The sequence below is a fragment of the Leucoraja erinacea genome, chromosome 3 (genome assembly GCF_028641065.1).
Source record: "Leucoraja erinacea ecotype New England chromosome 3, Leri_hhj_1, whole genome shotgun sequence".
In the NCBI taxonomy this organism is placed as follows: domain Eukaryota; kingdom Metazoa; phylum Chordata; class Chondrichthyes; order Rajiformes; family Rajidae; genus Leucoraja; species Leucoraja erinaceus.
The window spans coordinates 52,973,192-53,001,110 of NC_073379.1; the positions used below are offsets into that span (position 1 = coordinate 52,973,192).

At 40.7% G+C, this 27,919-nt stretch overlaps 1 protein-coding gene across 3 annotated transcripts in view; it reads right to left on the reverse strand.

The window, feature by feature from the left end:
- Positions 1-27,919, reverse strand: part of LOC129695592 (poly [ADP-ribose] polymerase tankyrase-1) — a 92,173-nt gene that overhangs the window by 45,920 nt on the left and 18,334 nt on the right. For 2 of the 3 annotated variants that reach the window (XM_055632681.1, XM_055632683.1), the window contains exons 2-6: positions 23,694-23,918; positions 18,695-18,790; positions 17,576-17,612; positions 13,413-13,488; positions 10,785-10,832 (exon numbers count right to left, since the gene is read on the reverse strand). In XM_055632681.1, the coding sequence (XP_055488656.1) occupies positions 10,785-10,832; positions 13,413-13,488; positions 17,576-17,612; positions 18,695-18,790; positions 23,694-23,918 (482 nt within the window). The remainder of the gene's footprint in view (positions 1-10,784; positions 10,833-13,412; positions 13,489-17,575; positions 17,613-18,694; positions 18,791-23,693; positions 23,919-27,919) is intronic. The other variant, XM_055632682.1, reaches the window with a different exon arrangement.

The window sequence follows — 27,919 nt, forward strand, 5'->3', positions numbered from 1 at the left end:
CAGAATGTGAACAATTGGCATAAAATGTAAATGTTAATACTTAATACGACACAAACAAATCACTTTTGGCTGATGCAGTGATTCACAGCAGCAATTAATTCATTCCATTGCTAGAGCATATAAAACACTCGCAAAGTAAATAGCAAACAAATCCATTTGACTTGCTTAGGCAGAACTAAAATTTAAAAACTGAAATGTGGCAAACGCTTAAAACCATGCACATTTCTGAACTGAAAATTTGATTTTGTCGTTGATTGATATATCTTTAGTGGAATCCAGTATGCAATGAATTTAGAGAGGAGCAAAAATGATTTACAGCAATTAGTTATGATCTTAAGTATATCACGTTGCTGATAACAGGAAGTGGGCATGATTTGCTAAGTTACAAATAAAAACTCAAGCTTTCAAAAATTACTCAGAAATTAAAAAATAACGTTTCTCAGTGGAAATCTTTAATATCAAGCAAAAAATGTAGGTTTTAAATATTAAAAATACACACGGTCATCTGTTATATTTGGTGAAAATCATTAAAATTGAAGCAATTTATTTACTGCTGATGTTTCTCGAAATATCAATCTTTACAAATAACCCAAAAGCTTGTGATACCTCAAAGAACATTCAATCCCATATTAGGGCATTGTGGATGAATAATTAAGTAACCAAGTTACTTAACCAAGTTAAGTAACCAAGGATCTGCACATCAATACCACTTCCCAATTTGTAAAAGACACACTAATCATTGTGTGCCATTGAAGAATACCATTAGTTTTCTTAGAAAGAGACACAAAGTGCTTGAGTAACTCAGTGTGTCAGGCAGTATCTCTGGAGAACATGGATAAGTGATATTTTGGGTTGGGACCTTTCTTCGGGCGCATCCAGAAAAGTCACTAATCCATGTTCTCCAGAGATGCTGTCTGACCTGCTAAGTTACCCCAGCACCATGTCTTTTTTTTGTAAACCAGCATCTGCAGTTCCTTGTTTCTACTTCTATCAATTTTCATAGCATTATTTAATCCGAACACCTGTCACAGACCACCATAATTAGGACAAATTGTCAATAAAGAATTAGAGGAATGATTTGCTTCATGTACTTCCCACATTACATTTAGCCCTCAATGTCAAACTTTGAAAAACTAGGCGAGTCGGAAAATTCAGCTACCCGAAGTAAACTCCAAAAGTAGTTAGAGCTCACTGTCCGATTAAAATACTCATCTGGAGAGTAAATGCTGTAGAGTTTTAAGAGATAAGCTTTTTGGTATGTAGTCCCGACATCAATACTGAATATTCAGACACAAAAAACAGAAATAAGGTAATTCCACCGCTAGTCACATCTTCCCACCCTTACCCCATTCCGGTTTCCACAAAGATCACCTCCTCTGCAATGCCTTGGTTCGCTCATCCCTTCCCACACAACCTGCTCGATCCTCAGGTACATTCCCCTGCAAGCTCCGTAGACATAATACTTGTCCCTGAACTGAACTGAACTTTATTTATAGACCGCTTTAAAAACAACCACTGTTGCAACAAAGTGCTGTACATGACTAATCATAAACATAAAACAAAACAATAAAAACATTAAAAGACAGTAAAAACAATAAAAAACAATAATAGAAACACTAAAACAAGAGCAAAGTCTCATGCAGGGGCGAAAGCCAAGGAATAGAAAAGGGTTTTAAGACTAGTTTTGAAAATGGACAGTGAAGAGGCACTAGAGTGTTCCATAATGTCGGAGCAGCAACAGAGAAGGCTCTATCCCCTCTGAGCTTCCGCTTAGACCTCAGTACCTCCAGGAGCAGCTGATCAGCTGACTGGAGGCAACGAGCAGGAGCGTAGGGATGAAGCAGCTCAGAGAGGTAAGGCGGGGCAAGACCATTTAAAGTCCCTGCATCTCCTCTTACTTCCATCCAGAAACCACAGCAACCCTTCCATATGAGACAAAGATTCAAATACAGCTTTTCAAATCTCATCTACTGCATTCAGTACTTCCAATGCAGCCTCCTTTACATCGACAAGACAAAAAGTGAACTAAGTGACCATTTTGCCAAACATTTGCACTCTGACTGCCAACACCTGTAGGATCTCCCAGTTGCTAACTATTTTAACTCGCCTTCCAATTAATAAAATGACCTTTGTCTTTGGCCTCCTCCATTGCCAGATCGAGGCTACACACAAACCTGAGAAACAGTACCTCATAACTCCGCTTGGGTTTATTATCCACCAGTATGAACATTGAATCCTCTAATTTCAAGTAATACCCCTTTCCTGTGCCACCCACCCCACATATGTTTCCCATCTCCCAGTCACCCTACTCCCTTTGCCTCCTCTATATGGTCATCTCTCATCCCCAAGTCCGACATTTCCCTTTACTCCCCTCTTTCCCCTCCCCCGTACAGTCCAACATTTGACAATGAAATCCTCCTCACCTGCATCTTACTTTCCCGGCTTTGCTCAACCAACCTCATTTTTCCAGCTTTCTTCCACCTACTCCATCAGTGTGAAGAAGAGTCCTAACCCAAAACTTGGTCTGTTTATTCTCTCCACAGATGCGCCTGACCTCCTGAGTTCTTTGGGTTTTTCCTTAAGATTCCAGCAGGTGCAGTTTCTTGTGCCTCCAGAAAACTAAAGACAGCCACAGATACAAGGATGCTGCCAGGACTAGAGGGTCTGAGCTATAGGGAGAGGTTGAGTAGGCTGGGACTCTATTTGGTGGAGTGCAAGAGGATGAGGGGTGATTTTATGTGTGTGGGGGGGGGGGGGGGGGGGGGGGGTGCGCGTGCATGCGTCTCTGTGTGTACATTATTTTGCTGACTTTTTTTATTAAACTTGTTGACCAATCTGACAGCTGCCCAGCTGCTGACTTTACACTGAACACATGCCTACTCAACTGTGAGTCCCCTTAATGTGGGTTGAAAATGAAAATATGTTTGGTTTGAAGTAAAAAGGCACTGCCTGCAAATGGTTGTTTGGGTGCTTTGGGTTGAAGTTAAAATACACTAATGCAAAAGATGGTTTGGGTGCTTTGGCTTGAAGTTAAAAGGCACTACTGCAAATGGTGGTTTGGATGCTTTGGCTTGAAGTTACAAGGCACTACTTCAAATGGTGGTTTGGGTGTTTTGGCTTGAAGTTAAAAGGCACTACTGCAAATGGTGGTTTGGGTGCTTTGGCTTGACGTTAAAAGGCACTGCTGTAAATGGTGGTTTGGGTGCTTTGGCTTGAAGTTAAAAGGCACGACTGCAAGTGGCGGTTTGGGTGCTTTGGTTTGAAGTTAAAAGGCACTACTGCAAATGGTGGTTTGGGTGCTTTGGGTTGAAGTTAAAAGGCACTACTGCAAATGGTGGTTTGGGTGCTTTGGGTAACTTCCTGTTTGCACAGTATATTAATTTTAGATAAAACGCTACCACTTACGGCAGTGATTTTTGGCCATCTTACTCAGTCCCCCTTCGCTCAGCAGGTGCAGAGGATTCTTCCCATCAATGAAAAATAAAAGTGTTATTAGTGTTTAAAAAATGTTGAGAATCTCTCTCCTGTCAATCACGCCATGAAGGCCACACCTTTTCCTGTGGGAGGGGGAGGGGTTATCAAACCCGGAAGTGTGGGTGTGGCTCAGTCTCTGCATGATGGGGGAGGGAGAGGTCACGATTCTGTCTGAGCTGTGAATCAACTGAACACACTGAATGTCTACTGAACTGTGAGTTTGGTGTTTTGTGTGGTTTTATGGTGGTTTCACCCTGCTTGAAATTGTATGAAACTGCATTTGAATGTGGTGGCCTTGCACCCTGCATGAAATGGTATGAAACTGCATTTGAATGTGGTGGCGTTGCACCCTGCATGAAATGGTATGAAACTGCACTTGAATTTGGTGACCTTGCATCCTGCTTGAAATGGTAGGAAAATGGATTTGAATTTGGTGGCCTTGAACCCTGTTTGAAATGGAATTTCAAGGAATAGCTATGAGTCAACTGCCAGCCCACCAGCCGTGAGTGAGCTGCCAGCACATCAGGCTTTAGGGACTGAGCTGTCACCCCAAGAACCCATACCAGCACTCCAGAAAGCCCCCCCCCCCCACTGGCCACCAATATTGGAATTGGTGGAGAGGTGGAATATTGTGTAGGGGGACCAGCCGTTCCGTGTGACAATGGGACCCAACGGGTCCCACTTAGTCTAGTATTTACTAAAATGTATCACCAAACTGACATTTAAAAAAATATAAAGGCTGCCCAGCTGCTGACCTCGCAATGAAACCACTCCCTCTCCCCCATCCGATGGTTGAACATGGCGGCGGCAGTTATTGTCGCGCGGGGCATTACGCCCTCTGGGAAACCTGAAATTCCTCCGTTGATCGCAGGGACACGGGGGAATCGTCACGCGAGAGCTGCCGAGGGTCTCCACACCGCCCGAGGTCGGCCACGTCCGAGCTGCCCGCTCACCTAGTTCAGGTCCGCCCTCTCCATCTCTACCCCTCATCCTCTCCCCATCCTCCTTCCCTCTCCCCCTCCCTCCCTCCCGCTGCAAACCCAACTTCCCTCTTCCTCTACCCCCCCGCCCCCCCTTTTCTCTCTGCCCTCATTCTCTACGCCCCCCCCCCCCCCCCCTCTCTAGACGCGCCTGCAAGTTGGGGGGCTATGCGTCAGTAGATAGGGCGATTATGGGGTAAAAGGAGCAAGTTAATAATATTAATATATTAACAAGGGGGGTAGTTTTAGCATGTGTGCGGGGGGGTAGTTAGTGTGTGTGTGGGGGTGGTTAATGTGTACGACGCCGCATGCCGCCTCCCTCCCCTCCCCTCAACCGCACGTTGGGAGAACAGACCCAACAGGTCTGCACTTGGTCCAGTTTAAACTATTTTCGGCTTTTTTCCATTCATATTTCTTGATGCGTGAGGAGCGATGTGTCTTTTTTGGTGTAGTAGGTTCATTTTGCTGTCCAGCAGTTCCCAACCACCCCCAGGAGTTTTACATATTATTTACCCTCAAGATGCCTGAAAGAGGGCCAGCAGGTTTAAGCACCAGTTGCAAATGACTACTGTTACCTGTTGCGAGTTATATCATTGAACTATATTTGACATGCATTTAAAAGTGTACATCTCCATTCAAGCTGAACACCGGAAGTTGAAAAGCATTTGCAGTTGTTTGTGTCTCAAACGCAGCTACTGGCCACTCGAGAGATTTGCTTTAGAAACCGACTCATACTTTAATTCAAGTGCCCGCCCTGCCATGAAGCAGTGGAGGAAATGTTGGAATTCATCTCCACTTACAATAGGGGTTTCCATGGGAAATAGGATTTTGTAATATGGACTGTTTTATAGGAATGCAACAGCCAATAACATAGCCTGTATTTCGAGAAATTCAGAAACAATTCATAGAAAAAAAAATATATATATCTTGGTATCCTCTACATTTCAGGCCCCACACTTCAAAGAGTGCAACTGGAATACAAGCATGTGATTGCTGACAAGAGATACAATTGGTATGAAGCTGGTTGGAAAAAGTAAACCAATTCCATATCTATACTTGGAATAGCTTTGTATTGCCATAAAATCTAAGTATATTTTTGTGAGCTGGAGACGTATACAGTCACATCAACTATCCAATCAATGTAAACGGTTTAAGACAGTTTCTTCTCGCACATTGAATACAACAATACTATTTTAAAAAGTTATAAATTAAGGAACGGGCACTGGACAGAAGCAGACACTCTTCAGTTGTTGAATGACATAGAAAAATACTGAAACCTAAGAAACGGCAAGCAAAATATCTTTAGAGCTGTGCAACTGTCTAACAGATTTTCAGGAGATCTGCCAAACCACTCAATATTCATGTTTAAACTGGGCAGGGAGAAGAAAATGTGAGGGTGAAGTGGGGGGGGGGGGGGGAGGGGGGGGGGGGGGGGGAGAGAAATTGCAAGATTACAGAATAAAGGCAAATAAAAGAGATTGAACCTATTTCTTGCAAAGTTTAAAAAACCTCATACTGCCTTTGCCGAATTTCCAGGTTGTATTTTCTATCCAAGGATGATGTTGATTCTGTTCACTGTGGCAAGGATGATCCTTCTTTGGTGAAAGGTTATGAGATATGGACAGGGTTACTTCATGTTGAGCTTGGGGAGCATGCCGAGGTATACGGAAGGTCAGTTAATTTGGGAAGGATGGCCCACAAGGGAATGGGGGGTTGTTGGCAAAGCAGAGACTGCATAGTAGTGTTGTGTATAGTGTCTGAAATGCCTGGGGGTAATAGAGGATCCTCAGGAGGTTAGAATGGGTCAAAGGGCCAGCAAGGACATTGTGTGTCGGGCAGAGGGGTGAGACAGAAAGGCATCAATGTGGAGGCTTTGAAGGGATAGGGTGAGTGGCGCAAGATGCAGCAAAAAAGAGCATTTATTGGGGTGGCATGAGATGGGATGAGGCAAAAGGTCTGTAGATTTGGTTGACACATACAGGAGTAATTAATAGCTGGGATGGTGATTTTTTAAACCTCGGAGAAAAGCCAGTTAGAAAGCTGCTGGAATTTTCCTAGTCTCCAGATGGTGGATTAAAACTTCAGCGGTATATGGGGTGATTGTGGAAAGAGATGGACAGAAGCCTACGTTGAGACAGTGGGGCTTGAGAAAGAATATTATTGTCACATTCTTGTGTTAATACCGCACAGTTGAGGATTTAAGCATAACTACTGCAGCAGTTTCTTACAAATTTTTAGAACATCCCCATAATAATGATGCATCAAGGGTATTATTACATGTAGATACTCAGAACTATTCATGGGTATTCGCACATATGCAAGACCAGTGCCAAACTAGTTATTGTGTATAAGACCAGTCCACAACAAGAGGTTTGTCTTCCAAAAGAGTTTTCTCTCTCATAAGGTAATTCTTGCCTTTCAAATAATTGCTCCATATGCAAAGAGTTAAAATTATTTGAGGCATTGTAAAGAAGAAAAAAAGCAGCAGATAATTAAATGGCACACAGATATAGTCCAATTCAATTGGAAATAGCCACCAGAATTGAATCACAGACAAGAATACAGTTTAGGCTGTGGGGAAGGGTAAAGTTCAGTGATAATAGATTTGTGACTTTTTGATATTTAACTAAAGTAAACTGTCACCTGTAATGGTTGGATAGCAGATAAACAAATTTGCCAGTCACTGGAAGCAAAGTTCAAGATGAGGCATTAGTTAGAAGGCAGAATGGTTAAAGAATGGATTTTTCAGAATTAACATTTTGTGGAAACAAATGCATTTAAGGACTGAATTATTTACAACTCTGATGAATTATTCATAGAGTTGGCTCCTTTCCATACTTTCCAAATTTCACCAGGTTATTAATTTTGTTTGTGCGACATATGGCCTGAAATTAATTGATGCAGCAAAATCTCTCTGTTTATCTGCAAAAGTTTAAAAAAAGATTTCCAAAGATAAAATGTCAGCACAACTACAAAATTATATCTCCAATAACTCAGTAAATCAACCACAGTAGTCACTGAGATGTGCAAGGTTGGAGTCTGCAAATCAGTCTAGGATCCTGCTTTGGATGCCTATTAAGGTTTTGGACTCAGTGACATCATCCATGCATAGGTTGGAAAAGACACCTGTAAAAATGCACCTAGCAATGTTGACTCCAGAAAAATACACAACTCATGAAAAGAGCCAAAGGCATGGAGAACACAAGTCTGATAAAGAAAAACAATATTCCAATTGCAGCCTGACTAATAGTTAAAATATGATTTATTTTTGAAACTAAAACAATTGTTAAAAGTATAGGGCTGAAGAATTTGAAAAAGAATGGGAATTTGGGAGAATCCCCAAAATCTTAGGCAGCATTCATCACAAGTAGCACGACATTGTAATTGCAAAGCAACATTAGAAAAGTATGCCTCAAGTGTGCTTTCATCCTTCCACAATGGATGACAGCTACAAAACCTGAACAGTTAAGAGAGCTGTCAAGTGCGAGAATGCACTTTCTTGGTTAAGGGCCTGTCCCACTGTACGAGGTAATTCAAGAGTTCTCCCCGTGTTTTCTCGATTCGAACTCGGAGAATGTCCGTAGCGGGTCCGTAGGAGTTCGTGGATGTCTCGTAGCGGCTCATACAAGTAAAAAGTAACAATTTTTTTCATCACGGGTATTTTTTTACTCGTGGACATTTTTCACAGTGTTGAAAATACATCACGAGTTTACCGGATTTCCCGAGCACCTACCGTTACTCGTACGAGCCGCTACGAGATCCACAAACTCCTACGGACCCGCTACGGACATTCTCAGAGTTCGAATCAGGGGAAAACTCGGGAGAACTCTTGAATTATCTCGTACAGTGGGACAGGCCCTTTAGATGTATGGCCCAGGAAATAGCTGATTTTTCATTTGCCATCTTAGTTTAGCATGGAACAAATAATATATTGTCAGAGAAAGATGAAGGTGAAAGAGCAGTGTTGGAAAGAGAATTACAGAAAAATTCTGCGATTAACTCCATTCTGAGACTTTTCTTTCCCTTTTGTATGGTATTAGAGAGGGGTTCATCACTAACCAATTGACAAGAAAACAAAATAGGAGCATTTTTAAGTCTGAAAGTGATCTGTATCTAAAATTCATGTATGAATTTCTGAGTGGACATTTTCAGTCAATTTCACCAATATTATTATTGTAGTGCCTGCACAAAATATTGCTGAATGCCATTCCTTGATCGTCCAAGCATTATTAGTTGACCTTGTTTTGAACATTTCTTTCCTTCAATAAAGCCTATTCATGATCAAGTTCTGTCACTTTTACTTTTGCAGAGTGAATGACAAGACTTAACAGCATTGATATACAGAGTAATATTGGAGTCCAAGTCCATAGCTGTCTGAAAGTGGCAACACAAGAAGAAAGAGAGTGGTAAAGAGGTGTATGACATGCTTGCCTTCATGAGTCATGGCATTGCAAACAAGTCTAGAGATCATGTTGCAGCGTTTTACGACTTTGGTTACTCCGTATTTGGAGTACTCCGATTGATTCTGGTCGCCACATTACAGGAAGGATGTGGAGGCTTTGGAGAGGATGTAGAATTAGTTTACCAGAATGCTGCCGAGATTAAAGGATATTAGCTATAAGGAGACGTGTAGGAAGGAACTGCAGATGCTAGTTTAAACCAAAGATAGACATAAAAAGCTGGAGTAGCTCAGCAGGTCAGACAGCATCTCGAGAAAAGGAATAGGTGATGTTTCTGGCTGAAGAAGGGTCTCAACCCGAAACGTCACCTACTCCTTTTCTCCAGAAATGTTGTCTGACCCGCTGAGTTACTCCTGCTTTTTGTGTCTATCTTAACTATAAGATGATATTGAATTTTATTTTTCTGGAATGTCAGAGGTTGAGGGGAGACTTTAGAATAGTATATAAAATTATGAGAGAAACAGATGAGACAGACGCTCAGAACCTCTTTCCCAGATCGGAAATGCCAAAGGCTGGAGGGCACAGCTTTAAGGTGAGAAAATCAAATGTTTAAAGTACATGTAATAAAAAGGAACTGCAGATGCAAGTTTATACCAAATATAGTTTAAAACAGTTTAAAAGAGATGTGCAAGTTGTTTTTTTTTTACACATGGAGAGTAATGGGTGCCTGGAATGTGCTGCCATGGTGATGATGGCATGGCAGATAACAGTTGCAAGAAAAAAGTTTTTGGAAAGGCATTTGGATAAACAGGGAATTGAGGGATATGGATTATGTGCAGACAGAGGAGATTCCAGGAATGGCAGAGTAGTGCAGCAACTCTGGTTCTGTACAGTAGATGAATATAAAACAATAAAGCACAGGAACAGGTCCTCTCTCTCTCTCTCTCTCTCTCTCTCTCTCTCTCTCTCTAGTCACAATGGTGCAGCAACTCTGTGACACCCTTTGATATTTTTGTCTCCCTTTCAGCTTTTATTTGACAATTCAACTTAATAGGATGAGAAAGTATCAATTTTTAGTCATTTCAGCCAACAATGCACCCATTAGTCATATCAACTAATACAATTCAACATTAAACTGCAGCCTTTGGCAAGTTGACGTGGACATATATAGCCTGTGAATGAAGTGCACTAATTAATCCTCCAGGATGTGTGTTTTTTAAGCATTAACTCCATAATTGCTGTCTTGCTGCTCAAGCGACTCTGCAAACCTCTCTCTACGTTATTGAAAAAAACTATGATGAAATTGGGCCAAATGTTTATCAAGCATTTTCTGCAGTTTTATCTGCACACCCAAGGATTGTCCAAGTTCTCACCTGTTGTATGACAGCTGATCAAAAAAATTGCAGGTGTACACCATTCAAATCAGTGGATTAACAGAAACTGTTTGCTTTGCAGCCAGAAATTATGAATAATGCTTGCACAGTTGGCCAAAGTGCAAAAACGTTATACTTTTGTTAGTATTTAGTTTTCTTCACTATCACAAGCATCTTGAAATCTAATATTTTGCACAATACAGACTACAGGTACTAACTATAGCCAGCAAATCATGCTACTTCAGCAAGATATCAGCAACATTAATCACAAATTAACTCGTAATCAGATTTATATATAAATTATAATTAATTTCCAAATTAGGCCAAGTATTTGTAAAGAAAAACCATTGAGATGAAATTAGGAAAGAGAAACAAAAAGGAGGGAATACAGGGCTGGAATGCTGCAAGCTGCAATGGTTAAAACTTACATATAATGAGCTATTTGCTTATATGTCCCACATCCACTAAATTATGGATATAAAATTTTTGAACAAATCACAGACCGTATATTTGACACTGCAGTACCAGTAAATAACCATAGTGCATAAGAAGTGTACCATATTTCCATTTCTACATCGTAGACTGATGGGGTGAGGTTCTGCAGTCTGCAATGTCAAAAATGAAAAAAAATTCTTATTTAGTAAAAGAGATCACTATAACCAGTCTGAGCTTAGGTTTTGCCAAAAAAACATTTGCGACAGCAAACTATGTATAATATTCTTAACACAAGATCAATCATCAATTAAAGTGTTAATTGTTCCATTATACCCTTTTTATGAAACCAAATGTATGTGGATACCTCATAACTGCACATAGATGCAACACTTAAACTAACTTTTTGATCTGATGAAGCCTGGGCATTTTCTATTAAAATGAAAAATTATGCAAAAGCTGTTTGATTTATTTATCTACTGCCGGTTTACATTTTAAATGTATATTTTTATACATCACTTTTCAAGTTTTGGCTTAATACCTGGACAGTGCAATTTTCCCTGCTTTCATTATAAATATGTAAAAACAATACTATAAGTTAAGTAATGTATGAAACCTTCAGCAGACACTTAACACACAAGGCATGTTCAAACAGCCACTGTCTAGAATACCTAGAATGTCAATTTTCTGTAGTTGGCCGATCACTATTTTGAGACAATATTAACAGGCAGTGTTGAAGTCATGAGCTTGAAAAAAATTAAATTAAATATCCAAATATTTTTGAACACGGAAATTATTTTTATACCAGCCTTTTCAGAATTACCTTTGGAAATTTTGTATTAAATACTACTTAAGATTCCATCAAGTTAGCAACAAAATACATTCAATGAATACCATTATGGCTGGGCTATTGAATTCTCATGAAAGAAAGGATAAAGGGGAAATCCTTTAAAACCGAGATGAGAAGAACTTTTTTCACACAGAGAGTGGTGAATCTCTGGAACTCTCTGCCACAGAGGGTAGTTGAGGCCAGTTCATTGGCTATATTTAAGAGGGAGTTAGATGTGGCCCTTGTGGCTAAGGGGATCAGGGGGTATGGAGAGAAGGCAGGTACGGGATACTGAGTTGGATGATCAGCCATGATCATATTGAATGGCGGTGCAGGCTCGAAGGGCCGAATGGCCTACTCCTGCACCTAATTTCTATGTTTCTATGTTTCTATGAAAGATCCCACACCTTATGATTTTTATCTTCTAACTTCCTAGTCCATACATTTTATCAAATTAAAACACTGGGTCTTGGGCTGAAAACGTTTTATTCATTTCCTGATATGGGTTGAAACTATTTCAACTGAAACTGCACTCATTTCATCAGGCATTCCACCTGCAACATATATACCATTGCACTAAATGAATAAAAAATGTTCAAATTAACCTCAGCTCTTGAAGTTAAGCAAATTATAAGGTCTCTGACCAGACTAAATCACATACACTAATGCAAATACATCCTTGTATGAATTATACAAAAGTTAATACTAGTGAAATTAAGGGTTACAAAAGAGTTTACACAATAATCAAATCTAAACTGTATTATGCTCTGAATTGTTGTTGAGTAACCTGGGCATTGCTTCTCACAGCCAGAAAAATACCAACTTTTAAATGTTGTGCTCCCAATCCACTCATGACAACATCCTCCATTAGCTTGGGAATTTAATATTCTACAGAGTAGAGTCCAGCCATTGGAAGGGTACCAACTGGAGAGGTAGTCTGCTCCTGCTCCTCCACAAAAGTGAAGAAAAATATAATGTTCTTACTATTCTTTGAATGGCTTCCAGTTTGCTGTTGAGGCCTCTTGTTGAACTTGAATGCATGATACATGCACCACCCAAGTTTGCATGCATTTTTCAGACGGTAAAACGTAAGACAAAAGTCGCCACACATCCCTTCAATGTTTAGCCAATGCTGATTTCAACAGCCAGAATGTATGGTTAAAAATGCTAAGAACCAACATGACACCGATCGTCTGACCAGAAATATGCATATACTACGTCTACTTTGGTAGTGTAAACTTTGTATAATACATTCCAATTCCTCTCCTGAATCTCCAAACAGCTTTTGCTAAAAGTGGCCCATGGTGAATACACAAATACCAAATCAAGTTGAAAACACGAGCAAAGTTTGATGCCACTGATCTAACACAAAAATTAGATGTACTACCAGACAAATAAAAATATCACTCAGTTTTCTTACTGGGCTAGTTTGACAGTTTGTACATTTGACAGTGCTGTACTCTGGGAAAACAATTTACATTAAAACATCTCAAATATTGTGCAATACATATTTCGGCATCCTCTGAATTCAAGGCCTCATGTTGTGTCCGCTATACCGGCAATAAGCATTAGACCAACTAGTACCAATATTTTCAAGTGTTATACACATGCTCTCTCTCTCTCTCTCTCTCTCTCTCTCTCTCTCTCAAGGTGTGCACCTCTTATTCCCACATTTCAAATGACCATAATCTGTATGTTTCACTGAAATCCTAGTGATGACATAAACTTTGGTTAAATGTCCCACCCAGTCTAGGGTGGAATTATTCTAAACGCTATAATTCACTTAACTATTTACTTGCACAAGCCTTTGATAAGTGTGAAGGTCAAAATTAAATGTAGGTCTGACATTTCAACGATTAAGATTTGTGTTCCTGTATTTATCTGTTTAATTAATAAATTTGGAAAACCATATACGTATTCTTACTTTTCTTCCATCACTGGCATGACAGTTTACATTCAGTGGAGTAAGCAGTGCCATGAGCTTCTCTTCATTACCACTCCTGAAATGAAATAAAAAGCAAATTAAAATAATAATCAGAATTTTATCAATTTTAGCAACTAAAGAGGTGATGTTTTGAAAAATAATGGATCTTGTGTAAGTAGTCAATAAAATAGGACAAAATTAAAAGTTCAAGAAGGAACTGCAAACGCTGGAAAATCGAAGGTAGACAAAAATGCAGGAGAAACTCAGCAGGTGAGGCAGCATCTATGGAGCGAAGGAAATAGGCAACGTTTCGGGTCAAAACCCGTCTTCAGACCCTTCGTCTGAAGAAGGGTTTCGACGCGAAACGTTACCTATTTCCTTCGCTCCATAGATGCTGCCTCACCCGCTAAGTTTCTCCAGCATTTTTGTCTACCCAAAATTAAAAGTTCTCTGACCCCGAACTCAGTAGTTATAGTGATTCATTATAGAAAGGTAGCTGTTGTTCCAAACCTTTGGTCACTAAGTACACTTCAAATTAGTGCACAAAGTTACACAAAACCCCAAAATTGTGAAACATACAATCATATACCTACTCACTATTCTAGGTCTACAAATTGATTTTTGTTGCTCACTCCTGCGTTTACAATATTATTATCATGTACAAGGAACTATAAATGGTGGAATCTTGAGTAAAGCGTAAGGTGCTGGAGTAGCTTTGCAGGTCAGGCAGCATTTCTGGAGAACATTGATAGGCGATATTTCAGGCTGAAGAAGGGTCCTGACAAACCTTTGCCTATCCATGGACTCCACAGATGCTGCCCGACCCATTGAGTTATTCCAACACTTTCTATTTCTGGAATTTATGGTCAATTTCCCCCTAATTCAAATCTTTTTTTTTCCTGCCGGAAAAAGGAGTTAGAGGTATGGCATAGAAATCCACTTCCAAAGTAACCATGAAAAGAGGGATTAAAATGTGATTTAATCATTTAATCAAAAGCTTGACTCTTATAACATGAGCCCAGCATTAGAGTTTCTAGTTTCAAATGGGACCATTTAAACGCAAATCTTCATTTATCATTCAGCGTGTATATATTTAATTAGTATACTTTATAGTTTATTAACTAAAGGCATTTTTGGGCTATAAACTAGTATAAACTTTGATATAAACCAGCATCCGCAGTTCTTTTTTTATTACATTTTGGGGCTGACATGAACAGAAAGAGCAGCAGGTCACTCGCCCCCTTGTGCATTCTCTGCTACTTAAAACTTTTTTTTGCGACTTACACTAAGAGCAAAATACATAGACAATTAACCTGCCAGCACATCTTTGGAGTGTTGGCGGAAATCAGAGCACTAGGCAGAAATTTGAGGTCAGAGAGGATGCACAAACTCCACAGAGTACCCACGATTCACAGTTAAACCTAGGTCTCTAACTGGTCCACTGTGTTACTTGTAAGTTAACCTAAAGGCTCTTTGCATTCTCCATTCAATACAGATTCATGGGCAACTTTGTATCTCCCAGCTTCTATAAATTACTGTTGTAGAATCGATGGAGTCCTGAAATATATCAACCATTGCACCCACCATCTCCACAGCCAGTTCCTTCAAAATCTTGATGCATATTGTCGGGGTTTATTGACTTTAACCTATTAATCACTCAAATACTAATATTTATTGGTGCTAATTTCTTTTAGCTCTTCATTCAATCTTAAAGCCAATGCTCTATTTCAGCAACATTTTGAGTATTTTCCATTAATGTAACACAATCTTTAATTACTCTACTTAACATCCATAGCTGAATTTCCCCCCTTGGATTATTATGCGTTCAAGGGATATTTATTTACTGTAAATTAATGTACTCTTTAAATATTAACATTGTTTGCTTACTGCCATATTTTATTGATGATTCTTAATCAACTATTGCTAACTTATGCTTCGTACATTCAGAGTTTGCTTTGTTTAATTTTATGGTCCTGGAGTCAGAAATAATTAAGTGAATTTAACTTTTGTCTAAAATTCTATCATATTATGATCAATCTTCCATAAAGACCACTGAACAACCATTATTCACAGTTAAACCTAGGTCTCTAACTGGTCCACTGTGCTACTTGTAAGTTAACTTAAAGGCTCTTTGCATTCTCCATTCAATAGATTCATGGGCAACTTTGTATCTGGACAATGTTAGATCTAAAAAGCTTGCTCCTCCCTCCCCCACCACCAAAAAAAATCCTTGTCTCTCAACATCCAGATCTTGAGAAACCATATTTTATATACTTCATGAATTACTCCTCCATATTAATGCTGCACATTTTATATGCATATTCAATTAGAGATTTATGTCTGCTATCATTATTGTTTTACCAATATTGCATGTTCTCCAATTTCCAGACTTGTACCATGTGCCATATTACCACTATGCTTTGGAAGTCTACCAACATCTCCCACTAAAGTACTCCACCTCTTGCTTCACCAAATGGATTCTACCTTTAGGTTTTCTGAGCTAGGATTATCTCTCACATCTGCCTATATTGCATTGTTTATTATTGGGTCTACCCCTCTTTCCCATTTTTGCTTATTGCTTGTAAAAAGTTAAGGATCCTGGAACATTTAATTCAATCTTGATTATCCTGTTGAAAATACTGCAAGAAATCAGATAAAGAATCCCCAATTTTTACCTTTGTACAATGTCTCCCTGCTTTGACATTAAATGGAAGAAAACCCATGTTAGTAGAAGTATTTTTCTGCAGCGTTCTGACTACGTTTATAATATGTCCGTTTTGAGCTCCCACGTAGAAAATGAATTGAGATATCTTCAATCACAAGAATCAGTCTAGCACCTCTTCTGGATTTCTGACCAATCTCCCAGATTACAGGGGAATCATATGTACCAAATTCTAACATTTGCTTAATAACATAGGAAGGCAAAGGCAACCAGTAGAAAAAATAGGATTTGTCTAAGTTTTACTAATTTAAGTCCATGAATAAACAGCAAAGTTACTGGTAAGAGTGACTGCTCAGGAAAGAACAGTCACTACCAAGAGCATCCTAAAGGCTGAATAAGCAGAGATACACAAGTGCTTTTCACAGGAATAGTTCACAGACCTGGCTTTCAGACTTGTGAAATAAAATACATTTTTAATTTCTTAATTTTTGTAGCTTGTAATATTAATTACAGACAGAGAAGTCCTGATTTTAGAATTAGTGAAGTTGTAAGATATTTCTGTTTCAGTGGCCAAACCGAAAATTGATCTGAATGGGAATTGGGACGTTAGGATGTCATTGCCTATTGAAACAATATAGGATAGCAGAAACTATTGTTTGTAAACCATACAATAAAATATTCCAGACTCCACCTCCTGGCAATCATTCATGGCTGAAACAGACTGGCTGGATCCTTGGCATCAAATGCGAGCCAGAGATGAATTTTGATAACTACCAAACTATCAAGATTTCCTTCTCCCCTTCCCCCCCTATATTCAGTCACGTTGTAACCCCTTAGCTTGATCAAACCAAACTCTGTGTATGCCCGAACTCAGTTTGTACACATCTCAATTTCAAAAACCTTATTTTTTTCAAACGCCTCCATGGCCTTGCTTCACTATCTTTAAGTCCCTCTGTTGTCACATCCTTCCAAGGGATTTATATTCCCAATCTTTTAAAGGCAGCTGACTTTAATTGCTGCATCATTATTAGGCCTGTCTTCATCTGCAAAATCCCTTCTTATACCATAAAGGAGTGTAGATAGGGTTGACCACAGAAACTATTCCTCGTATCAGAGACGGATAAAATTAAAGGACTAAATTTAGGGTAAAGTGTAAGAGATTTAGATGGGATATTGAGAAATCCGTTTACACCCATAAAGCGGTGCGTAACTGGAATATTTGGGAGAGCAGTGGAAGCAAAAACAGTGACAACATTTAAGATACAATAAGTGAAGTTACGGTGAAAAGGAATATCAGGAATTCAGTTAATGGAATCCATTACAGAAAATTTGCGATTTCATAAATTTAATTTTTGGTTTGTATGTAAAACCTGGAAATAACAAAACTGCCTCAAACAGTCTTAAACTAAATATTTCCTTTTATTCATTAAACATAAACCAAAATTTTCATACAAGCATTATATTAATATACTAAATTAAGAAAATAATTTCTGCCACTTACCTAGCTGCTTCTAGAAGTTCATCCTTCTTGTATTCACCTATGTGATTAAGCAAAATATCTTGTTGGTGCTATGACCAGAAAACTATACTTCCAATCTTCATCCTATTATATTTTAAAGGGGTGTATGGGATTAGACAACTATTGCCATCACAACCATAAGGTGGTAATGATAGAAACGCTACATATGTCAACACATGGAGGTGGTCCTCGACCGCAAAAATGCCTAGCACTTGCAGATTCACATGGATTCCCATAAAAACAGCGGTATCAGTAATGCAACGCAGTGATTCTCTTTAGCATTGATCTCTAAGTGCTAAGTGAGAGACCAATGTGAAGTGGCAGACAAAATGTTTAGAGCTGTTGCTCTAAATCCCTTAAACCTCTACAGTTTTGCCTAATAACTCTGGAGATCAAGATTTTCTATTTGATTGCTTCTTCCATATTAGCTGTATTGTTGCTCGCATAGTGTTAGTGCAATCAGGGGAGCTGTACATATACATTTTGCAGTGTTTGTCTACATAGCATTTTTGAGAAATATTTTCATGCCCCAAGTAGGTTTGTTTAATTTATGCAAATTTCCACTGAATAGTACATTTTGACAGTGCCAATTCTGCCATCAGCTAAACATCCATAATAGCATATTGACAGCAAGTTTGTCTTTTTGCAAGTGTGATCTTCGTTGAAGATTCACGCAAAGGAGAATGTACAAAAGATGACCATTCACCGAATTGGAGATGTAAAAGGAGATATTGATCTAAGATGGGTAAATAAAATTAAGCTAAAAATGTCATTGTTCAGCAGAATTGTTAAATAAGGTAAAATGGCCTTTTCTTGTTTCTCTCATTAAACGGCTTTTAAATCAGTTGCAAAATCACATTACCATTTCAAGTCTTAAGACAATTCTGAAAATAGCTTCAGGAATAAACAATAATACTTAATAATTTCACAAGCAGTTCAAGAAACTAATGCTTGCTGCTGATTGTATGTGATATTAAGAACAGAACTTACCTTATTAATTTGTATAAATATGATGAGTACTTAAAAACATCTTTTCAGTAGCATTGCAGTGGGGCAATAGTGGAGGAGGAGAAGACAATGGGAAAACTAAGCTTCTCTTACCTGTTAGTACTGCTTTTGCAGAAGGATCCGACAAGTCTTGAGCAGTTTTCCCATCAGTATTCTTAATGTTGGGGTCAGCTCCGTGTTGCAGAAGAACTACGTAAAAAATACAAAAGCAGCATCTCATTTGTCGAACACAAACACTATTTAAAAATTATAACACATTGCATAAAATATAAATTGCAGCAGCATCTTACCACTGTCAATTAAATCAAAAGACAAAATGAGCTAAGACTTTCATAATATAAAACATTCTTACAATACAATGCACTTCCCCAGTTTTCAAAGGAGGTATGCCCAGCAGTAAATATAAATATCAATGCAATACCAATGACAAGCTTCACACTGTACAATTTGTCTTTTACTCAGTAATCCAATAAATAACTGCCATTGTAGAATTGCTGATGGAGTGAAATCATTGTACTTGCAAAAACCTTAACACTGACAGCAAGAGATGAATTTATAACATCTATCTATCTATCTATCTATCTATCTATCTATCTATCTATCTATCTATCTATCTATCATTATATAAAAGTCTGTGGCTGCCGCCTGCCGTCTGTCCGTCCGGCTGCCTTTCTTCCTTTTGATTCGCTGCTCCTTCCTATCAGCTTCCAACACACTTCAAAACAAAGTTGCAAGACAGGAACACTCTGAACTTTTCACCTCAATGGGATATCACAGCAAGTGCTTCAACAGGAGGGGGAGTGCCAATTGGTATTGCAATTGGAATTGCTGCAGCAGGCAGGGAAGGTGCAATTGAATTTTTTTTTCAATCCACTGCTGAGGGAGGCAGGGGAGTGCTGGAATCTTACATTTGAGAACGGCTTCAGTTCCATTGGAGGAAACGAGTGCATGGTGGAATATTGGGTTGGGGGATCACACCATTGGGGGAGCAGACCCAATGGGTCTGCACCTGGTCTAGTTATATATTAAAACTGTGTGCCTGCCGCCTGCCGTCCGGCTGCCTTTCTGCCTTTTGATTTGTTCCATCGTGTGATGTCACAATGCCCAATACTCGCAGATGTCCAATCGTAATGGATCCATTTACATGGACGGCTGCCGACCGCCTTTCTTCCTTTGATTCCTTGCATCTCCGAAACCAGACGCAGAATCGCCGACATCTTTTCCATTTCGGTAGAGGTTTCACTTTTCTTTCTAAGTATCCGCTCCTCATTACATTTCGTCGTGTTTATGTACACGTTTTTAATCAAATCCTTCTCCCCCCCTCCAATATTTCAAAAATAAACTGGCTTCTAACCCATAGAAGCAGCACCAGCCCCAGCCCCAGCCCCTGGTGAACGTTCCATTGTGTGATGTCACAATGCCTGATGCTCACAGATGTCCAATCGGAATGGATTCATTTACATATGCCTTTGCAGGAGCCCCAGCCCCTGGTGAACGTTCCATCGTGTGATGTCACAATGCCCAATGCTCAAAGACATTGTTGCCATAGAGGGAGTACAGAGAAGGTTCACCAGACTGATTCCTGGGATGTCTGGACTTTCATATGAAGAAAGACTGGATAGACTCGGCTTGTACTCGCTAGAATTTAGAAGATTGAGGGCGGATCTTATAGAAACGTACAAAATTCTTAAGGGGTTGGACAGGCTAGATGCAGGAAGATTGTTCCAGATGTTGGGGAAGTCCAGAACAAGGGGTCACAGTTTAAAGATAAGGGGGAAATCCTTTAGGACAGAGATGAGAAAAACATTTTTCACACAGAGAGTGATGAATCTCTGGAATTCTCTGCCACAGAAGGTAGTTGAGGTCAGTTCATTGGCTATATTTAAGAGGGAGTTAGATGTGGCCCTTGTGGCTAAAGGGATCAGGGGGTATGGAGAAAAGGCAGGTACAGGATACTGAGTTGGATGACCGGCCACGATCATATTGAATGGTGGTGCAGGCTCGAAGGGCCGAATGGCCTACTCCTGCACCTAATTTCTATGGTTCTATATCTCCCTCTCCTCACCCCTCTCCCTCTCCCACCTGTCCCTCTCTCCCCCACCCCCCTTCCCTCTCTACGCCACCCCCCCTTCCCTCTCTCCACCCGCCCCCTTCCTCCTACCCCTTTTGTCCCTCTTCCATCACTCCCCTTACCCCTCTCCTCCTCCCTCCCCACTCTTCCACCTCTCCCCTTTCCCCTCCCCTCCACTCTCCCTCCCCACTCTTTCCCCTCTCTCCCCCCCCCACCACTCTCCCCCCCTCCCCCCCTCCCCCACATCTCTCTCTCCCGATCCCCCTCAACTCACCCCCCTACCCCGCTCTCCTTTCCCTCCCAAATCTGTCCCGTTTCCTCCTCCTCCTCCTCCTCCTCCCCCCCCTCCCTCCCCCATTGTGTGTTTGGGGGGTGGTTTATGCAATGCAAGTTTTTGATGCCGCCCCCCCCCCCCCCCCCCCCCTCCTCCTCCCCTCCTCCTCCCCCCCCCCCCCCCCCGCAAACACCGTTGGGGAAACAGACCCAACGGGTCTGTACTTGGTCTAGTTATATATTAAAACTGTGTGCCTGCCGCCTGCCGTCCAGCTGCCTTTCTGCCTTTCGATTCGTTCCATCGTGTGATGTCACAATGCCCAATACTCGCAGATGTCCAATCGGAATGGATCCATTTACATGGACTGCTGCCGGCCGCCTTTCTTCCATTGATTCCCTGCAACTCCGAAACCAGACGCAGAATCGCCAACATCTTTTCCATTTCGGTAGAGATTTCACTTTTCTTTCTAAGTATCCGCTCCTCATTACATTTCGTTGTGTTTATGTACACATTTTTAAATCAAATCCTTCTCCCCCCCCAATATTTCAAAAATAAACTGGCTTCTAACCCATAGAAGCAGCCCCAGCCCCTGGTGAACGTTCCATTGTGTGATGTCACAATGCCCAATGCTCAAAGATGTCCAATCGGAATGGATCCATTTACATATGCCTTTGCAGGAGCCCCAGCCCATGGTGAACGTTCCATTGTGTGATGTCACAATGCCCAATGCTCAAAGACAATGTCTCCTAATCTGTTGCCATAGAGGGAGTACAGAGAAGGTTCACCAGACTGATTCCTGGGATGTCAGGATTTTCATATGAAGAAAGACTGGATAGACTTGGCTTGTACACGCTAGAATTTAGAAGATTGAGGTGGGTATCTTATAGAAACGTACAAAATTCTTAAGGAGTTGTACAGGCTAAATGCAGGAAGATTGTTCCAGATGTTGGGGAAGTCCAGAACAAGGGGTCAGAGTTTAAGGATAAGGGGGAAATCCTTTAGGACAGAGATGAGAAAAACATTTTTCACACAGAGAATGGTGAATCTCTGGAATTCTCTGCCACAGAAGGTAGTTGAGGCCAGTTCATTGGCTATATTTAAAGAGAGTTAGATGTGGCCCTTGTGGCTAAAGGGATCAGGAGGTATGGAGAGAAGGCAGGTACAGGATACTGAGTTGGATGATCAGCCATGATCATATTGAATGGTGGTGCAGGCTCGAAGGGCCGAATGGCCTACTCCTGCACTTAATTTCTGTTTCTATGTTTCCCTCTCCTCACCCCTCTCCCCTCTCCTCACCCCGCTCCCTCTCCTCGCCCCTTTACCTCTCTCCCTCACCCCATTTCCCTCTCTACCCACGCCCTTCCCTCTCTCCACCCGCCCCCTTCCTCCTACCCCTGTCCTTCTTCCATCACCCCCCCCCATCCCTCTCATCCTCCCTCCCCACTCTTCCACCTCTTCCCCCTCCACTCTCCCTCCCCACTCTCCCTCCCCCCCCCCCACTCCACCTCCCCCTCTCTCCCCCCCCCCCCCTTCCCACCTCCCCCTCCCCCCCATCCCTCTCCCCCTCCCCCACATCTCTCTCCCCCTCCCCCCTCTCTCACCCCCTACTCTGCTCTCCTTTCCCTCCCAAATCTGTCCCATTTCCTCCCTCTCCCCCCCCTCTCTTCTCACCCCCCCCCCCCCACCTGTGTGTTTGGGGGGTGGTTAATGCGAGTGTGATGCCGCAGCCCCCCCCCCCCCCCCCCCCGCAAACGCCATTGGGGAAACAGACCCAACGGGTCTGCACTTGGTCTAGTCACATATAATAATCTGATTAAATGGTAATTGACAAACAATAATTAATATGATACAACGCCGAGCAGAGCCATTGTGACGTCATGAGAGAAAAACAGTCGGTTTTGTTTTCAACGTTTTTTTAGATTATTGAACATTTTGAACATAATTGAAAAATAAAGCATGAATTTTTCAAATAAGACAATTTCGGAGTCCACGGGATCAATCTCTACCGGAATATGTAAATATTTTACCATTAGAGTGTCGATTTTTTTGAGAAGATGTGATTACACACACACACATCCAAGATCAGAGTTTTAAGTATATAAGATAAGGTGAGGAACTGCAGATGCTGGCTTACAGAAAAATATACAAAGTGGTGGATTAACAAAGGGTCAGGAAGCATCTCTGGAGAACATGAATAGGACACGTTTTGATTCAGAACCGTTCAGACTTTTTATTTGGTGCTTTAAATCCCTTTTTCATTAGAGAAGGCAGCTGCATCAAATTAAATGTTTGCTTTGTTGAACTTCAGCCAACAATATGCAGAAGTACCCATTTAAAGTGCCAGTTTACTTGTTTTTAAAAGCCATGGTTGTAATTATTATTCAGATAAAACTTTCCCTTGTATTCTTGGGTGAACGAGGTGGGAGAGATGATGGCAAACATGGAAAGAAAAACATCCCGAGGTTAGGGTTGAACCCGGATCTCTGGCTCTGTGAGACAGCAGCACTACCAGTTGAACAACGCTACCACCCTTAAAGATTTTGGCCTAGCTTCTGCTCTTTTTGAAAATGACAAGTGGATATTTTGCACTGACAAAAAATTAGATAGCTTATTTTCCTTTCTCATTTCTGGAATGTCTATTAAATAACACTTTCTTGCCATTGCCAGACCCGAACCATTATAACGTTATCCATTTTTGTGTCAAATCACTTCACATTATCAATAATTTTGCAAACATAATTACTTACCAATGCAGACATCAATCTTTCCTTTGATTGCTGCCTCGTGCAAAGGAGTATAATTCCAATTGTCTCGAGCATTTGAATCTGCTCCATGACACAGCAGCAAACCGACAACTTCTGCATGACCAAATGAGCAGGCGTTATGGAGTGGGATCAGTCCGCCATCATCACGTGCATGAACATTTGCACCATTTTGTAAGAGGTGTTCTACAACATCCTTTCTTCCAAATCCTGCAACAAGAAAATCAATCTTAATCAACCGTAAACCATTATCATATAATCAAATATTTCAGTTTCACACAAAAATTGCTCAGGGTATTTTTTTTTCAGAATTTAGCAGTGGATTAACTTACTCCATAATATTCAAACTGATATTTATCAAACTAATCACCTTAACATTTTTGAAAAGATCAAGCCCTTGAGTAAACATAAATAAACAGGAAAAAATATACTGTATTATTTAGGGGTTTCAGAATAATGTTAGCATTAATATTTTTGGGTCTTCTTACCAAAATGGTATTCTTTTTCCAAGGGCAGCTACACAAAATTATGAAACTAGGAATTCAGTATATACAGTGCCCTCCATAATGTTTGGGACACAGACCTTTAGTTATTTGCCTCTGCACACAATTTGAGATTTGTAATAGAAAATTACATGTGGCCAAAGTACACATTGTCAGATTTTAATAAAGGCCATTTTTATACATTTTGGTTTCACCATGTAGAAATTACAGCAGTGTTTATACATAGTCAGCCCATTTCAGGGCACCATAATGTTTGGCGTATAAAAGGCATGCCCAATTGGGTTCCGATCGGGTGATTGACTTGGCCACTCAAGAATTTACCATTTTTTAAGCTTTGAAAAACTCCTTTGGTGCTTTAGCAGTATGTTTGGGACCATTATCTTGCTGTAGAATGAACCACCGGCCAATGTGTTTTGAGGCATTTGTGCAAAATTGAGCAGATAGGATGTGTCTATACACTGCAGAAATACCTGATGACCCCAATTAAGTCTTTACCCCTATCCCCACTCATGTTATTAAGAAGGAGTCAATTATAGTAGGGATTGTAATATCTAGTCCTACAAGGTCAACTGCAGGTAGTATCCAAAGCGATTGTTAGGGATTGTGCAACAAGTGATTATAAAATTAATCAATGGTCAGTAAAAGAAAAACTGCTCGTCACACTCCACCACTTTCTCCACACAGCCCTGTAAATCTACAATTGCAACTATCTATGCTATTACCCCTAGCAGTGCACTCTAGATCCTGGGCACTTGCTACAAATAAAAGCTATTCATCCTCCGATTTTTGGTCTCTGGTTTTACATTTGCAACCCTTAGGTGCCATCGGCAGCATTTAAAAAAAAATGTAAGTACCATTTGTTAAGGTTTATAAATCAAAGCCCTTGAGTTACGCAGCTTTGGATTGGGAACCTTCAGGGATTTTATTTTCTTGCAGATTTTCAAATCTTACATTTATTTTAAAGCTTTTGGGACCTTTGCTTTAAACTTCAAATAGACATTATGTTCCTCTAGGCTTGCATAATACATAATCTTGCGAATGAAAAAAATATACTAATTTAAGATGCTTAATTCCAATTGTTAGGAATCATTCTAGGTTATACCATAAGATAATCTATGGTCAAAGGAGGATCTTTTGTGATACAACAATTCAATGTTAACATTGGAGAATCTGTTCCAGAAGGACAGTAATGATTCATGAAAGCAATGAGAATAGGCAACAAATGCAGGATATCCCAATGATACCCAGATCCAAGAAAATGATTGCATTTTTTAAAATTGGAATAAGGCTCTGCTGCACAATATATGCAGTCACTCACTTAACTTTTTTTTCTCCGATACCAGCCGGGCAACCTAGGCTGCTTTTAAGTGCATAGTTATCAGTCGGATTTATGCTCAATGAAGCATTCACATATTATTTCTGCTTCAAATAAAGTCAAATTAAACATATTCTCCAATCAAGACATGATATATACCACAATGACGTGCAGCAAAATTATAATACAGTATCTCAACTCTTTTTACACGTTATAATGAATGCAATTTCTATTGTTTCTTTCCGCTTCCAAACAAAAATGTGGTTGGATTATACAGCGTATGATCAACCTGTGCCAATAAATCCTGGACCATGGTAACATATATGCTTAACCATGCACACTACAGATTGATGCAAGCATGTTTTCTGTGAAGGACCAACAATTATCATGAAATGGCCATAACATGAGTCTTTTCCTCTTGAATTTTCAATCATCTGAATCGATCTGTTTGACACCTTTGAAGGTAGACACAGTAACAACATCAAGAGGGGGAAAAATAGATGCATAATATATCCCTTCTGCTCTAGGATTTTGTAATTTAAAAGAAATAAAGAGAATGGAAGTGTACTTTGATTTTCTTTTTCTTGTATCATACTTGTTACTGTATTATTATTATTACCTGACCAGACCTACACCATACTTTTGAATGTACATAGTACCTCTTTTTACTCTGTGCCCACTAAGAAAAGTAAATCCAGAGCTGTTCAAATCTAAAAATCAATTTAATTGTCATTCGAGTCCTCATCAGACTTGTCACTGTCAGGGTGAGGTCCTGAGGCAGATGCTGCAGCTGGGTCTTCTTCCGTGTCAGGCCTCATTGCTCTCATCCCTCCTGCATGCTACAAGCTGATGGCTGGCCGGGGATCAAAGTCCTTGATGTTACAGGCGTGCAGCATGATGAGGAGCTGGTCCATCACCTGGTCGTCCTGGACGGAACTTCTTATGGTGGTCTTCAGCTGCTTCAGCCGGCTGAAGCCTCACTCAGCCTCAGCTGACGGTGCCGGTATCGCAAGGACGAGGTCAAGGAGAGTGCAGATGTTGGGTAGCTCTTCTAGTGTGGGACTTCAGGAACACCATGCTGTATCATAACAACCCTTTCAGCAACATGGCTGTTACTTGGCACTACACTGGAGCATTAGAGGTAGCTTCAATGCCCAAATTTTGGGATGGGTTTCTGATGAAAAAGTGGGGGAGGACTGGTAAGCGAGAGAGAGACACAGAGAAAGAGAGAGACAGAAAGAGCAGAGACCGAGGCAGGGGCAGGGGCAGAGACAGAAATAGCAGAGACAGAGAGAGAAAGAGCAGAGACAGAGAGAGAAAGAGCAGAGACAGAGAGAGAAAGAGCAGAGACAGAAAGAGCAGAGGCAGAGACAGAAAGAGCAGAGGCAGAGACAGAAAGAGCAGAGGCAGAGACAGAAAGAGCAGAGACAGAGACAGACAGAAAGAGCAGAGGCAGAAAGAGCAGAGACAGAGACAGACAGAAAGAACAGAGGCAGGGGCAGAGGCTGAGACAGACAGAGCAGAGGCAGAGACAGAAAGAGCAGAGGCAGAGACAGAAAGAGCAGAGGCAGAGACAGAAAGAGCAGAGGCAGAGACAGAAAGAGCAGCCATGCAGTGAGAACGGAGAGGCTGAGAAGGAGTTTCTTCCCAGAGGCAATTCGGACTGTAAACGCATTTCTCACCAGGGACTAACTGTACAGAACGTTTTTCCTTCTATTATTTATTACGTAAAATAATATGTGTGTTATGATTGTGTTTATAATTTGTTTGGTTGTTTTGTTGTTCCGCGAGCATTGCCACTTTCATTTCACTGCACATCTCGTATGTGTATGTGACAAATAAACTTGACTTGACTTGACTTGACAGAGGCAGAGACAGAAAGAGCAGAGGCAGAGACAGAAAGAGCAGAGGCAGAGACAGAAAGAGCAGAGGCAGAGACAGCATCTCTGGAGAGAAGGAAAGGGTGACGTTTCGGGTCCAGACCCTTCCTTAGACTGATGTCAGGGGGGTGGTTGGGACAGAGATAGAATGCAGTCGGAGACAGTAAGACTTGTGGGAGAACTGGGAAGGGGGAGGGGATGGAGAGAGGGAAACCAAGGGCTACTTGAAGTTAGAGGTCAATGTTCATACCATTGTTAACCACTAGTCACTCCAGCATTTTGTGTCTTCCTTCGATTTAAACCAGACAGTTAGTTAGTTTAAGGGCCTGTCCCACTTGGGCGACATTTTCAGCTGAAAGCCTGAAAAGGGGTTGTTGCGTCGTGGTCGGGTTGTGACACATGTAATGACGCACGCATGCAGACGTATGCTGTCCTGCGGGTGACGCCCGGTTAGGGTTGGGGTTGGGGTTAGAGACCACAAATGGGTTGTAAAATATTCTTCCTTCAATGCAT